Source organism: Haplochromis burtoni, unplaced genomic scaffold (assembly GCF_018398535.1).
Source record: "Haplochromis burtoni strain Fernald_Lab_line unplaced genomic scaffold, NCSU_Asbu1 Contig_19, whole genome shotgun sequence".
Classification (NCBI taxonomy): Eukaryota; Metazoa; Chordata; class Actinopteri; order Cichliformes; family Cichlidae; genus Haplochromis; species Haplochromis burtoni.
The window spans coordinates 2,090,858-2,107,386 of record NW_024582380.1 but is presented as its reverse complement, the minus strand read 5'-3'; the positions used below and the strand labels follow the sequence as shown (position 1 = coordinate 2,107,386).

Below are 16,529 nucleotides of genomic sequence, written 5' to 3'. Positions count from 1 at the left end.
TTTGCCCATATTGGCTTCTCTTTACTGTTAAATCTAGACTAATTTAAATTCATCTCCTCACATACAAGGTCCTAAATAATCAGGCCCCATCTTATCTTAAAGACCTCATAGTACCATATTACCCCAACAGAGCACTTCGCTCTCTGACCGCTGGCCTACTTGTGGTTCCTAGGATATTTAAAAGTAGAATGAGAGGCAGAGCCGTCAGCTTTCAGGCCTCTCTTCTGTGGAGCCAGCTCCCAGTTTGACTTTGGGAGAAAGATACACTATCTAATTTCAAGAATAGACTTAGAACTTTCCTTTTTGATAAAACTTATAGTTAGGGCTGGAATAGGTGACTCTGAATCCTCCCTCGTTGCAATAGGCCTAGGGTCCTGGGGGCTTCCTATGATGAACTGTTGGGGTTCTCGCTAGGGCTGGGTATCGTCACTGATTTCTAGAATCGATTCAATTCCGATTCACAAGGTCCCGAATCGATTCGATCCACGATTCGATTTAATTCGATTCGATTTAAATCTGGGAAATTTTGACAGTCAGAAATATTATAATTCACATCAGTACATTTACATATTTTTGTATCAATAAAAAGGAAGCTGACACACGCAAGACTTTATCACAGGTGTGAGCGTCACAGCAGATGCCTTTGTGTCAAAGTAGCTGAAGATAAAACACAGAAAAACATGAAGGTTTTCCTGGCCTGGGATTTATAAAAATATTCTGCAGTACATCAAAAACGAAAGAAAACCATTAATCAACATATGAACATCACCTCTGAAGTTACAGCAGTTTTATTAGAGACACGTTAATGCATTTTGAATAATTTTAAAAAGTTTAAATTTGTTCAGTATTGAACAGCAGAAATGAGGTTTTCTTTTCGGAAGAATGTAAAAGGGAAAAAAACAGCGGCCGACAGCGCTGTAAGCAACAGTAGACTTGTGCGTAACAAGCAAGCGAATAATGACGAAAGGGAAACTGTTCTTGAAGTACAGAGAGAGAGAGAGAGAGAGGGAGGGAGAGAGAGAGAGCGAGAGAGCTGTGCATCGCGGTGGAAGCAAAACAGTGAAAGTCAGAGTGAATTCATGGCGATTTTATGTGAAGCGTTTGGATCTTCTTTTGCTGCTGGTTCGGTCAGTATTGTTTGGAGAGAGATCAAACTAACAGCTTTAGAATCGGCGCATAAAGGGTGTGAACACAAAGCACGGACCCGCCGACAGATCAGAATCAGCGAGCTGTCGGCTTTCAGCCCCGACTGTGAGAAAGGCATCTAACTGATTCTGATCCGCGGGTTGCGCTGTGTGTTTAAGTCTATGTGCAGAATCCGTGTACCTGCTCTCATTTACTGTCTTAACTGTTTGATGGTTCTTGAAATTTTGTGAGATTTCAGCAGAGATTCTGGCATTTTGGGCAAAATAAATTTATATTAAAAAATCAGATTCAGGATTTTAATGAATCGATTTTACGTTATCCAAGCCAGAATCGATTTTAATCGATGAATCAATTATAAAAACCCACCCCTAGTTCTTGCTCATATTATTGTAGCATCTTTACCTTGCAAAATAAAGCGCCTTGAGGCAAATGTTGTGATTTGGCACTATATAAATAAAACTGAATTGAATTGAACAGAAATAACTTTCTCCTTTTCGTGGTTTGCTTGCAAAGTACCTTACTTCGCAAGCAAACCATGATATTACTGGAGGATACATTATACTGAATATGAGCATGCTGCAATGTGTTTTGGCAAGCAAAAATATACATTTTGGACACATCCCTGGCCTTCACATTTTTCTTTTAAACTGTCACATGTTCGCCGTTGCATTTTTGTTAGAGCCACTCAAGTTTGAAAGTGCACGCAGACTTCGCTGTTAGGATAAGTAGAAGACATCATTTCTTATTTACCCAATAAATAAAGTATCTTTTAGATCTTCTTTCTGGGAATTCCCTCAGCTTTTAGTGTGTGTATGGGAGGGGTTACTTTGTTTCATTTTAAGGTAAGGAATGAATCACTGCAGCTTGTGTTTGACCTACATACATCTACCTGAGCTGAGGTAAGACACCCATATAAGGCTGACGGTGTGTCTCCTCCACGCTCTCTGACTAGTTGACATTTCAGCCTGAAGAAATGAAACCTTTGGCATTTATTCACCGCTCCAGGGTTGCTCAGCCCTATAGCTGCTGTCATTTACACTTTGTAATATGTGTGTTAGTGCTACACTTTTCTGTTAACTTAAACAATAGCTGACTACCCTCTAAAGAGACAGGATGGCAGTATAATCGCTACAGTGTCCCTCAACATTTCACTTCCGCACAGAGTTATGGCATGCACACGTACACACACAGACGATGCATGTTGTACAGTAAAAGCCAGCCAAAGTCTTCAGTGTGTCACCTCTGTCATAGTGTTAATTAGACAGTGTCACCGGCTGTCCCCAGTGACATTTATTGCACATTTGAATATTTTACCCAGACAGATGGTAAGAATGTCAAGGCGTGACACTGAGTTATTAAGCCCTAGCCCTCTCCCTCTGCGACAGAATGCAGGGCTTGTCAGCACTCGATTGTTTTAATAACTCAGTGGCAGTGCCGCAGCGAAGTTTGCCCTCACTCTCCGTGCTGCAGCTAGTTCCTAGGGCACAGGTGAAAAAAAAAGCCCCACACACTACCAAGGGTGTGATTCTGCTGAATGAGGATGAGCAGGAATTCCCTCAATGAATAAAAGAACGGGGTAGCGTAGCTCTGTGACCCAACTGCTGACATTATCCATCTGCAGATTGCCAAGCTTTCTATATCTCACATGACCTTCACCTGCATTATAACACTCTTGTCAGACGCGCAGCCCAGCATGGATGTGCACCATAACCTCAAAATAAGACACTACTGTAAAGTGGCTGGAAATATCCAGCCCTCATATCACTGCAAAGATGCCGAGATGGATGGTACTCCAAAATACACTGAAGTTTCTTTTTTTAAAAATATAGCACCACTTTCCAACTTGAAAAATCTAGAATTAGGAGATTTTGAGAGGATGTCCGCACACTGGATGCCTGTGGAGGAATAGGTCTGCTCAAATTTAGTTTGGCTGGCAGGTGTTGGGTTGGATCCTTATCAGCTGATGATCACACAATGGCAGATTGTGTGGCAGAAGCTGTGGCAACAATCCCTGTCGCAGAGGATTCACACTAACACTAAAGAGAGGTAAATACAGTGGGGCAAAAAAGTATTTAGTCAGCCACCGATTGTGCAAGTTCCCCCACTTAAAATGATGACAGAGGTCAGTAATTTGCACCAGAGGTACACTTCAACTGTGAGAGACAGAATGTGAAAAAAAATCCATGAATCCACATGGTAGGATTTGTAAAGAATTTATTCGTAAATTAGGGTGGAAAATAAGTATTTGGTCACCTCAAACAAGGAAAATCTCTGGCTCTCACAGACCTGTAACGTCTTCTGTAAGAAGCTTTTCTGTCCCCCACTCGTTACCTGTATGAATGGCACCTGTTTGAACTCATCATCTGTATAAAAGACACCTGTCCACAGCCTCAAACAGTCAGACTCCAAACTCCGCCATGGCCAAGACCAAAGAGCTTTCGAAGGACACCAGGAAAAGTATTGTAGACCTGCACCAGACTGGGAAGAGTGAATCTACAATAGGCAAGCAGCTTGGTGTGAAAAAATCAACTGTGGGAGCAATCATCAGAAAATGGAAGACATACAAGACCACTGATAATCTCCCTCGATCTGGGGCTCCACGCAAGATCTCATCCCGTGGGGTCAAAATGATCATGAGAACGGTGAGCAAAGATCCCAGAACCACACGGGGGGACCTGGTGAATGACCTGCAGAGAGCTGGGACCAAAGTAACAAAGGTCACCATCAGTAACACACTACAACGGCAGGGAATCAAATCCCGCAGTGCCAGACGTGTTCCGCTGCTGAAGCCAGTGCATGTCCAGGCCCGTCTGAAGTTTGCCAGAGAGCACATGGATGATACAGCAGAGGATTGGGAGAATGTCATGTGGTCAGATGAAACCAAAGTAGAACTTTTTGGTATAAACTCAACTCGTCGTGTTTGGAGGAAGACGAATACTGAGTTGCATCCCAAGAACACCATACCTACTGTGAAGCATGGGGGTGGAAACATCATGCTATGGGGCTGTTTTTCTGCCAAGGGGACAGGACGACTGATCCGTGTTAAGGACAGAATGAATGGGGCCATGTATCGTGAGATTTTGAGCCAAAACCTCCTTCCATCAGTGAGAACTTTGAAGATGAAACGAGGCTGGGTCTTCCAACATGACAATGATCCAAAACACACCGCCCGGGCAACAAAGGAGTGGCTCCGTAAGAAGCATTTGAAAGTCCTGGAGTGGCCTAGCCAGTCTCCAGACCTCAACCCCATAGAAAATCTGTGGCGGGAGTTGAAAGTCCGTGTTGCTCGGCGACAGCCCCAAAACATCACTGCTCTCGAGAAGATCTGCATGGAGGAATGGGCCAAAATACCAGCTACTGTGTGTGCAAACCTGGTAAAGACCTATAGTAAACGTTTGACCTCTGTTATTGCCAACAAAGGTTATGTTACAAAGTATTGAGTTGTATTTTTGTTATTGACCAAATACTTATTTTCCACCCTGATTTACGAATAAATTCTTTACAAATCCTACCATGTGGATTCATGGATTTTTTTTTTCACATTCTGTCTCTCACAGTTGAAGTGTACCTCTGGTGCAAATTACTGACCTCTGTCATCATTTTAGGTGGGGGAACTTGCACAATCGGTGGCTGACTAAATACTTTTTTGCCCCACTGTAACTTTGAAAAGACCAAGTTAAACTGTCTTTGTAAATGTAGACATCATTCAGGCTCTACAACTTTGAGTACTTGAATAAGATCATTCAAAAATCTTTCCAATAATGTTAGCAATATGTCAGCGTGCCCACATACTGGCACCATTTGCCTGTATTTGTGCTTGCTTGGTTTTTATATCTCATTGAAAGAAAAGTTTTTTTTGAAAAGTTTCCCCGTGAAGAGATGAACCAGAAAATAAACCGAGCCCACTTGTCAGAATTATTACATGTTGCATTTCCAAAATGGAACTTCAGTTATTAAGATTATAGTGTAAAATTAGGATTAACAGCTGGGTGAACACAATTTAAGCAGTGACTTTTTTTTTTTTTTGCATTATTCATTTGCCATATTTAGGGGAAACTGGATGGAATTGTGTGAAAAACACAAAGAGACTGGGAGAGCAAATTCTAGCTAGCAAATAGGTTTCGTGGAGAGACTGAAGTGCAATGTAAATTTGTAGCAGGTTCTGACTTGTTGCACTGTTTGGGTGTAAAGGCCCTTTAATACAGATAAATACTCAACAAATATTGATTTGTTGGCTCTATGCTGTGTGTATACTAAAACAAGCCAGTACACCCAAGGTGGACCTCTGGCATTTGATGCTTGTGAGTAAAAAAACAATCCACACACATAAAAAAAAACCTTTTCTCATTTGTTTTCGTAACAGTGTAAGTCTATAATATAAGCCTGGTTTGTTTAGTTAGCCAAGTATATCCTCCCTGCTGTCGCCGCGTCCCATTCCCACAGCTCATTCTCATCTTGTCCGTCATTTCTCCCATGAGTTTTTGAGCTATGTGTAATTACCCAGTTTGTTTGCACCTTGGCTCTAACTGGCTGTCTTGTCACAGCCAGCTTGTGTTCACAGGAAGCATGTGTGTGTGTGTGTGTGTGTGTGCGCGCGTGTGCATGAGGGTTTGCATGTGCCAATCAGTCTTTAGCAAATATGGGCGTGACAGGCAAGAGTATGCAACAGTTCTTGTGTGTTTCTCAGCACATGTGTGCGCCACCCCGAGCCCGCTCTGGCAGACATGGAGAGACAGAGAGAGGGACCTTGTCGTTCCTAATCCCTTTGTTTTGAGTCAGATTAGAGCTTTGCGAGGCGTTTGCGAGGCCTGCAGAATGTGGATTTAAGGATTAGTCTAATAAACAGAGGCTCTGTGGCACTCTGCAGCCCAGTGTGGAGATTACACAGGCACCAAGTGCAAGAAAGAGAGAGGGATGGATGCCCCCCCCCATCCACCCACCACCCCTTCACATCCTTCCTCATTTGTTTTCCATCCTGGCAAATGAGAGGAGAGAGCGAGAAAATGGAAGGTGGATGGGACCTTTCCTCCTCCCAGCAACTGTGAGTCACATATGCAGACTCTGGGGTTGGTAGGCCTAAATCTTATCCTGTACCCATGTACAATCCCAACAATACTTCATAAATACTGGCTGATCAAAGGGGATGTTGCCTCACTCAAACCCAATACTCAGCAGAGCACAAACTAGGCACAGAACAAGGCTCTGCATTGGCTTGAAAGCCTAACACAACTATTAGCTCACTAAGAATCCCATCTTGTCTGTCTGCATTTCTGATTAGCATTTTCCAAAGCCTGTACTACTGGAGATAAATGAATGTGTTCTTGCTTTCCTTTCTATTTCAGTACAGTATGAAAATCAGCTTGCAGGGACATGAAACACGATAGAACTAGGCTCAATTACGGAGAATATATCTTGCTTTATTTTTCTAGGTGACCTTATTGTTGCATAGCAGTGCAGATGAAAGGCAGCCTAATTTGTAAACTCTACTACAGACTCATTATGTGTACACTTGCTAATGATTGTTTCAAAATCTGAAATATGAAAGTTTGCCGCACATCATTGCACTCAGATGCTGCATTGTAAAGTAGTTAAACCCAGAATGTACACAGTAATCAAACACGGGTACCATTACAATTATCATGTAAATCTGACAGCTTCATGCATCTCCAACCTGATATTATTCTTAAAATGTAATTTATTTTCTTGTGTGTGAAAATCAGCAATGCTTTGAAGAAAATGTGTTTCAGCAGAAAGTTTTTTTTCCAAGATTGCCCTTTAAGCAAACTCAGAAACAAACCTTTGTGTGCTAAACAAGTGAACTGAAAGGCTTGTAGCGTGCGCTGCAGCTAAGCCATTAGCTTAGCAAAGTACCAGGTGAAATAGCTAATAGCGCTTAGGCCTAAAACGATCTGAAGATCTGGATATAACAGTCATGTCATGTACCTTACTTGACCAGCGTGGAGGTAGATGAAGCAGTAGCATTTTATTTTGAAGAAAGATATACTGAAGGGTGATAGATCAATGTGTTAGCCTGCTAACGCTAGCAAACAAGTGTTCACTTCCTTAACTAGTCTGGCTAACTGGAATTCAGTACCGGCTAGTCAACAGACTGACAGTCTGCCAAGCTATGTAGTTATTAAAGAGTTGTCTCTGTAGATGAAAATCCTATGATGCCACTAACTAACGCTGCTCTTTAAAACTGAAAGCACTTGAGTATAATTCACCTCCATTAATGCTGATGAACAGCTAAAATTTGGTCACTATGTTTTGAACTGCCATAAGACGTGCAACGTCTTGGTATTTTAGCAGCAATACCTTTTTTGTTTGTTGTTAGTAAATAAAATTAAAAAGAGAAAAAAAATTCTTGCCCTTGAACAAACCGAATATGTTGTGCTTTTGAACTGCAATGAGACTGTGTTGGCATTTCAGTGTCAATATCTTATTTATTATTATTGTATTTTTTGCATCTGTGTTGCAATTTTCTACAATGGAAGCAATTTTCTTTTTCACTAAGTTTGTGTGGTTTGTCAACAACACAAACAAATAATGACAGAACCAGTGAATACAACGACTGATCACTCATAATAAGCAAGTGATTTTTACCTATTTGGCTCAAAGAGGTGTTGGAGGTAATGATGCGAGGTTTGTGGAAGAGAGAGAGCGAGGGATGAGATGTTTCCTGTCCTGCACCCCTCAGCTGCTGGCTCGCAAAGCACCTTGGATCCAAAATGGAGTTGTAGTTTCCAGTTGAACTGGAGCCATCCAAGCATGCGTCCATCCGTTTGCCTTGTGTGTATACTGTACGTGTGAGTCTACACACCTTTTTGTGTGAATATTCAAAGCCACCCGAGATCGAAGACATGATTAATGGCTGTTCGTGGTGAGGAGCCTCTCCGTCGGGGCGCAGTGCAGAGCTCATAGACGGAGCGCTTGAGTGTGAGTTGTACGACGAATAATGGAGGTCGCAGTGCACTGATAAAATTGTATAAATACAGGAATATTTATCTGCTGAAGCTCCTATTAGCCTTTGACACAGAAACACACGTTTATTTTTACAACATTAACTTGTTATCTGTAAATGAAACTCGAATTCTGATATATAAAATAAGAAATTAAGTGATTTTTTTTTATTACTACACATTCTAAAAACTAATTACTATGATTCACCTTTACTTGTATTCAGCACAGAAAAGAAAAGATTTTACAGTGAAAAGAACAAATTATATGTTAGGATAATAAGGATTTCCACCTACACATCGGATGTCAAGTACACGCTGCTTTTAGGGGAAATCTGAACATGTAATTGAATGCTTTGATGAACTGTGCATATAGTATTTCCATTTAAAGCATATTTGGACTTTGACTTGGATATTCACTCCTGAAGTCAAGATGCACAGAGGCTTTGTGGCGATGTATAATTGAGTATGAGTTTCATTCAAGGATTTGTTTTCCGTCTTTATTCTCTCGCAACCTCTCTGTACTCCGCTCTCTTCTTGCCTCCTCTTTTGTTTTTTCTCAGTCACTCCGTGTCTTCCTCTCTTTGTCTTTGTGAACAAACTGCGTAAACAACTTAATTTGAGGAGCGGCACAAAAACAGCAGAAAATTGAAGCCAAACGCTTTATAGCCACAATTTTGTCTTTTGTGATAACAGGGCCAGGTTTTCAATAGGCCATCTTTTGCTATACAAATTCCATTCAAATTTTTAAAAACCCACAAAAAATCCCCCACAAAAAAACACAAGAGCGAGCAATAGAGAGAGAAAGAGATCATGAGAGGGAGAGAGAGACGGAGAAAGAAAAAGACACCAAATGAACAACTTCATCTCCTGTTGACAAAGAGTGCTGGAAGAGTGGATAAATTTTCTGATGGAAAGGCTCCATGCTGCGTTTTATCAGGCTTTTAGCTGCCAGTCTTGTTGGCTGATTGCTGCTTTTGGTGTGGTTACAATTGAATTAAATGAGCCAGGTAATGGCTGTGTTACAGGCTCCTCTAATGCAATGATAAGAAGCTAAAATAAAGATAAGACTAGATAAGATCAGATGAGATGCTTATAGGATATAAAAGATTAAAAAGTACATTGAAGGAGTAACAAAAAACAGTAATAATTATTCTTATGTTTGATGCTTTAAAGAAGCATGAAAAATATTAAACCTACTTCACAGAACAAAAGAAAAGCTATAGAACAGAATCAAATCCTCATGCATAAAATTGGATGTGATGTAATTACATGGTTTTAGTTAAACGAAAAATGGAGTAAATGAAGTTTTACTATGGATAAAACAGCTGTAAATACATTTAACAGGTTCAACATACTATATAGAAGTGTAAGTTACAGGTAATATTATAATGTAGCACTACTTTAGTGTTCTATTTCTTGAAAACCCGTTTAAGCATCTCATCTAACAAAACAAAAATAGGACATGTACTTTTCTGTATTTTCTGATATGAACAATTATTGAGACTTATAATATTCTCAATAATGCAAGTGCACAACTCTTAGAGCTAAGAACAACAACAGCTATTTCTGGTGTCTTGTAAGAAGAAGTCAGCAGAGTGAACATGCCCTATTTGTAACCTCCTGGTTGGCTGCAGTAGGAGTCATCTGGTCAGGAAGCCTCCCACAGTGTGATGGCCCTAAACAGCATCTATACTAGCGCTCACACATCGCCTCCGTGCTTATTTGTATGATAAATGTGAGCAGTGGCTGGATGGAAGATTTGCAGCTAATTGTTTTCGGCGATCGTGCCAGTCTACCTGTAATCATCAGAAAACAGAGCAAAGGATTGAGGTCTGAGTCCGGTCAAATGTATCCAGCATGTTCCCAGAGCTGGATATCTCGGTAATGGTTTCCTGAGGCAGATTTGTGTCACGATGGAACAATACCTGTGGCAATTTCAAGGCACAAATGCACCAATTTGCCCACTGATTAGTAGGTCTTATTCACTTTAACCTCCCACCCCCATATTCTGCTAGTTTGATAGAATAGTTTGCGAGAAAACAGGAAGGGAGAATTGGGATTTGTTCACGACTTAATATGTCACTTGTGTTTCGATTGTGCCAGGTGAAGAAAATGAAGCCTCATTTTGATCCATAAGAACTGAATCTTCATTGTCTGTTACTTTGCTTTCCTTGATATTTGGTTTTTTGTTCTTTAGGGGGTTGTTAAGGTTGAACACAAAACCGTCTTGTTTGATACTTGCTAATCCGCTGATGTCATTAACATCCTATTAACTGGGTGTGATTTCTAGTTACAGTGGATTTACATTGTACGCTCCATATTTCTTTTTTTCCCCCTTCAAAGCTGTTATTTGCAGAGAAAAGGCCATTATCTGCACCAAACTTCACCTCTGTAATTTCCAAAATGAATTCCCCGCCCTCCCTGTCATCTTCCAATTACATTTCTCATTCTGCCTGGATTTCATGGTCACTTCACGGTTGCATGCATGTCTCTTTTCTCCTTCATCTAACCACGCTTTCTTGCCTGTCAAGGAGACGCGGCTGTTTTGCAGGCTCGCGCACGTCTTTCTATAGTTTTGCATTTATGCGTGTGTTTGTCTGTCTGCTGAGTCTGTGTGGGTGTCTGCACATAAATATGCATGCACCTACGTGCTAGCGTACCATGGAGTTGTGGTATGCAAACAGTCAGAATGACAGTAAGTCATTGTACTTCTGATAAATGAGATGATCTGCCTCGTTGTGACGATCTGGGGGGTTGGACTGTTGTCGCTGGAGTAATTAACTAAGAAAAGTTTGCCTGTATGTGCTTCAGTGACCTTGAGGAAACACCTGGCTGGATGGGATGTGATTGATAATGTGTTCCAGATCTCAAGGTTGTTTCCCTTAGCTTCCTCCAGTCTATCCATCAGCCCGCTATTGTGTGTCTTCTCTTCTGCTTCTACTATTTTTTTCCATTAAAAAGTAAAATCACAAAATCCAGTTTATGACATCACAACTCAGTGTGTAAGGCTCACGCCTAAAGCTTAGACCTTTGGATGACTAAAGGGAAATTTTCCACTTACGACAGATGAGTGTTCATATTCGCAGTTTATTCTGTACAGTGAAGCTCAACTGTACAGACAGTACAGTCTGCATCATTAGTGTAATTCTGTTTTCTCAGCCAATTTGACATCCAAGTTTTCATCTGATGTAAAGTGACCAACTTTTGCCTATATTTTTGGCTCAGTTTATGCTGGTAGACCAGCTTTAATGTGCCATTGCACTGGCTCAGAAACTCTACAGTACACCACAGATATTCCCTCATTTGACATTTTTAACGATGGCAGCAGACAGAGCTGTCAGTCCGGAATCTACCATACTCGATCAAGTTTAGAGCTGTGCGACTGCAAAGGCCATGGCATATGATTCACATCCGTTTTATACATTTCAAACCATTCAGTGACCCGTCATGCCCTATAGATGGTGGCATTGTCACCCTGGAAGAGACCACTCCCGTGAGGATAGAAATGTGAAGGGGTGGGATAAATCTGATCGCACAGAGTACCGCTGTATTCGTTTGTGGTCACACGTCTGTCAAGTAGACATAAACCATTCCAGCAGAATGCCCAGGAGCATACACAAGAGCTCTTCACTGTAAAGATCAATGGGGTACTTTCTGGTTTTGTTTTTTCCTTTAATTTGTCACCCACCTGTGCACACCCACAGCTCCACACGGAGACTCGTTTGGCCATTATTTCTTTAACCCCAGTCTGAATGTCCCCACATTTTCTGAGCCAGTATCGCTCTCTATTTCCTCGCCCTCCATTCAAGGTACAAACACATTAAGGTCGAACTCCTAATAGCCTGTGTGATGGATGCCCAAGCATAATGAGCTCTTTATGAGACTTAATACCTACTGTTAATCAATGGACATAGCAGGGCACTTTTCAATACTACCTTCTAAGCATTTTAAAATGAGCCCTCATTGAATAGATTGACTCACATTCTGTATACTTGTCTCTCCTTCTCCTCTCTCTTCTAATTCTTCCTCTGCTCCTGCATGTAATTAATTACATCACATATTCAAAAAAGAAATGATGCCTGTCCTTTAGAGATGCCCTTGTCTGCTCTCATATTGATAAAAACTATTAAGACTGAACAGTATTTTTGGTGCAAATGCAATGCAACGCTGTAATTCTGTGGGTGGATCGGACTTTTTTCAGCCTCAAGTAATGGAACCATGGGTTCATTACCATAAATATCCCATAGTAGCTATAGCTGGAGGAAGGGTGCCTGTCAATTACAGCTGGCTGTTTGGTTGTTGTCATATCATTGTACTTTGATCCTTGGACGCCAGCGTAATGCATTCCTCAAGGCTGCAAAACTTGCATCAAGCTTTATTAGCGTCATTATCGTATCATAGACGCAGTGTCATAATACAAATGTTTAGTTGCCTTACAGGCTGTTTTACAGTTTATGTCAAGTTTAGGAGACTCTGTTGTCTCAGGTATCGCTGGACTGAATATGTGTGTTAGCGATGTTCTGTTTGCGTGTATCTGTGTTTGGGTGTGTTTGATTATCCCTCAAAGCCTCTAAGGGAGCCGGATTCATTCCCACTCTGATAATGAGGGAGAGACTAGCAATGCCCTCAAGTCATTTCTCCTCTTCTTCCATCCTTCCTGTTGCTTTTCTTTCTTTCTTTCTTGCCTTTTGCATCTTCTTTTATTATTATTTCTTTTTAGTCTCGATAATGCACCTGCACTTGTCCACTTTCGTTGTGTGCATACCTCCGCCAGCATTGGTTTAGGATGACCGCATTTGAGTCCCTCTCTGTTCTAATAGATTTAAATGCCGTCTGACCATTTTTCAACAGCGCGGTCAATGGCTGACTGTCTCTGTGGACCACAGTGCTAACAGCTCTGTTTCGCCCTGCAAAGCGTAAGCGCAACAGGGATGCTCTGAAAAAAGGAAGGGAAGCAAATTAGAGGAGCCACCTTAGACTGAAGGAAAACATCTGCACCAAATAATTCTCTTTAGTGATGGATTGCACATTTTTTCATTCAGTTAATATTTAAGTTTAATAAAAAAGACTGGAAATTTATATCGTCTGATTCATCGCTTTCCTAAAGTGCAATAAACTATATATTTAAGGACTTGGGAGTTTTTAATAGCAGAGGTTGGCAGCATTCACTCCTGTGCAGTAATAAAGGAATTAGTGTGTATTTATAAAGGTAATATACAGTTTTACTAAATGTACCCACCTAAAGAACTAAAAGGGAGCTTTGTGTATGTGAGGGAGGGCGAGCATGCACCAGGAAGATTATGTGATATGCCTCCATATGTTCAATGTGCACCACGTGAACACGTTTTAGATGAAAACAAAACAAAATCTGAAATGCGAGCTTTGACTGTAGGATACATAATAATACATCTCAGTGAACAAAACCAGTTTATGTACATTAATAAAAGCAAAGCTTAGCTGTGCACAATTTCACTGGGATACCTGTGTATGGGAAATTACTAGTGCATGAAAGAGAAGGAAAGTCCTTGGTGCGCAGCTCCACGAGCTGGCAGTGCTCCCTTGGTCTGGTTATGATGAGCCAGGCTCAGAAGAGTTGTGGTTTCGTGTGTGTGTGTGTTCCTTGCGGAGTTGAGAACTTGCCTTGCTGCTCTTGTTGCTTGCTCGGTAAAGTTTGCTGGAAGACTTTGTGTTGTGGCTGCTGTTACTAATTAAAAGAGAACCATCAAAGACATGAGAGGGGTCAGAGAGTAAAAGTAGAAAGGAAGAGAAACAATGGGGACTTGGGGGTTTTATTGCCCTGCTATCAAGTTACAGTTGCAGTAAGTGACTGGAGGAGCGGTGTGACTCTTTCCTTTTTAGTTCACCTTAATCACACAAATTAACAAGTTAATCTGTGGAAATCCTAATGGTACCTACAATAGCCTTACTTATCCTGCATCAATACTCTAATGTGTTTTATATTTGCCTGGCTACTCATGTCCACTCACGCTGTTTGCTCCTGTCTTACTTTGTCTGTATATTCTGCTGGGAGTGCGAGGCGAGAGTGAGTCACAGCAGTGCATCCATTAATTTTAGACCTGTCTCTGTCTTTTCCCATCTCTCCATCTCTTCCTCTTCCTGTCTCTGTTTTCCAGGTGACTGAAGTGGAGACTGACATTAGGGAGGCCCTTAGGAGAGCCCTTCCTCTCCCGTCACTGCCTTCTCCTCCGTCTACTCTGTCTTCTTCTCGCTGCATTCAACCCCCCCACACAACATCAGCATGGATCTGAAGGACCGCAGAAATCGCTCACTGACCAGGGGCCGCTGCTCCAAAGACTCCCAGTATAACACCTCCTCCCTGGACGCCGATGAGTGTCGTGTGCCTACCCAGAAGTCCTACAGCTCGAGTGAAACGCTCAAGGCCTTCGACCATGAGCAGAGGCTGCACTACGGCGGGTGTGTGACGGACCTGGTTCACCATGAAGCTGATGAGTATTCTAGGCAAGGTCAGTTTGCCCTAAAATCCCCTGTACATATATATATTTATGCACCCACTCTATGCTGGACTCAAGACATTACTGAGAAAATCATGTACCTTTATGACCTCAAAGGACATCTGTTTTGGGAAACACACTTATTTGCTTTTTTGCTTATTTGCCCAAAGGTTAGAAATCCACCTAACGAGACCTAAGAGGCTTATTTATGTATTCAGATAAAAATAATGATATAAAAATAACATGCTGTTGGCTAAGAAGGTGTATTGAATTATGTCTTATTTTTGCACATTGCATATACACTGAGCAAATGCAACACAATAAACAGCTATAGCAGGGCTGTCAAACATAAGGCCCGGGACCAGAATCGGCCTCACAAAGACTCCAATCAGGCCCACTGGTTTACAGCTTTTCCACTCAATAAAGGACCCTCCTCAATTGCCATTCATACTACACTAAAGTAATCAAGTAACAGATTAAATGACAGAAAAGTTCTTGTTTTTCTACTTTCTACTAAAAGGGGCATTGACTGTGAATTTATTAAAAATGTATATTTTATTGCAGTTCTGGTAGCTCAGTAGGCAAGGAATGATGAACTACCAGAACTTTTTCTGTAATTTTACACATTTATAATGGTCACTGGTCCGGCCTACTTAACATCAAAGTCGTATGTAGCCCATGATGTAAAATGAGTTTGACATTTCTGTGATATAGCATCTCTTTGTTTTTCTATTTGTACCTTCGTTGCCTTAAATATTTTAGGGCAATGAAGCAAAGGTTCAGATTCATTCAGCAAAAGAGCAATAACACATTTCCCAAAGTGTCATATGATTTTTTGGAATAATAATTTGCATTATGCATAATTTACCTGCATAAAATACAGCTTTGTATTAAGCATAAAAGAGAGTTTGGGTTTTTTTTGCAGGCAATATGCATCCAGGGTAATAGGAGATGACGACTACTAATTGAGATTAAAAAGCGAAACTCAAAGCTCTTGGGGGTAACATTTCCCTGTCAAAATCTGAACAATTATTTCTGATGCCTGCGTAACTCCAGTATTGTTCTGTCCAGCACAGGTGGGTGAACCTAGCGCAGTCATAGATTTCAAAAGCCTTTCCACTCCTTTTCTGTGATCCAGCATTACGTAAAAAAAAATTCTATCACATTGTGAACGGCCACGTTGTTGCATGTGAAAAAGGCTTCCAGCTGTACGTTACTTTTAGCCACTATGCGTTTTTTGCTTCTGTTAGCAAGCTGTTAATGTAATCAGATCCTGCACTTTGCGGAGGAGGACCAAAGCAGACCTTTAACACTGGCAAGGCTGTCATAATGAACTTCTGTATCCCCCGGTGAGCAAGCTAGCCGATAGGCCGATAGGTCATTTTTAAAGGGGTGGGTCAGCCTTCGTAGCCCATGTCTTTAAACTGTGTGTGTATGTGTGGATTTGTGTGTGCGTGTGTACGTGTATTGCAGGGGGACATGAAACAGGCAGTATTGATCCTTGGCTAGTGAAAGGAGTCAGACTCAATGGGATTGATCTCTACTAAGCTCTGTTTTCTCTGCATGGACACAGACAGAGGAGGAAGCCAGCTCAGAGTAATACAACACTACAATGCCTACGATAGATAAAAAACAAAATACCCCCCACCTCTGTCAAACAAATGCATAAATAAATGTGTATAGTATGTTGAAGAATCCTTGGTGGCTTTTTGCAAATAGAATATCGTCATTAAAGCTTTAAAGAAAAGGTGTAAAGCTACAGTAGCAGCTTCTAACTGCATGTGGTCTCAAGAAATTTGAGAAATGGATCAATTGGGCAGTAGTTTAAAGAAGAAAATGTGCAATGGCACACTCACAGGGGAGAAAGGTTTTGGAAGAAAGGAATACAACAGAAGAACATACTTCTTCTGAGGCAAAGGTAACAGCAGAAAATGGAGGATTGATTGGCAGA

At 41.2% G+C, this 16,529-nt stretch overlaps 1 protein-coding gene across 5 annotated transcripts in view; it reads left to right on the top strand.

Moving 5' to 3' along the window:
• Positions 1–16,529, top strand: part of tenm2a (teneurin transmembrane protein 2a) — a 221,406-nt gene that overhangs the window by 45,132 nt on the left and 159,745 nt on the right. For all 5 annotated transcript variants that reach the window (XM_014331865.2, XM_014331864.2, XM_042218471.1 and 2 more), the window contains exon 2: positions 14,240–14,590. In XM_014331865.2, coding sequence (XP_014187351.1) covers positions 14,365–14,590 — 226 coding nt within the window. In that variant the 5' untranslated portion in view covers positions 14,240–14,364. The remainder of the gene's footprint in view (positions 1–14,239; positions 14,591–16,529) is intronic.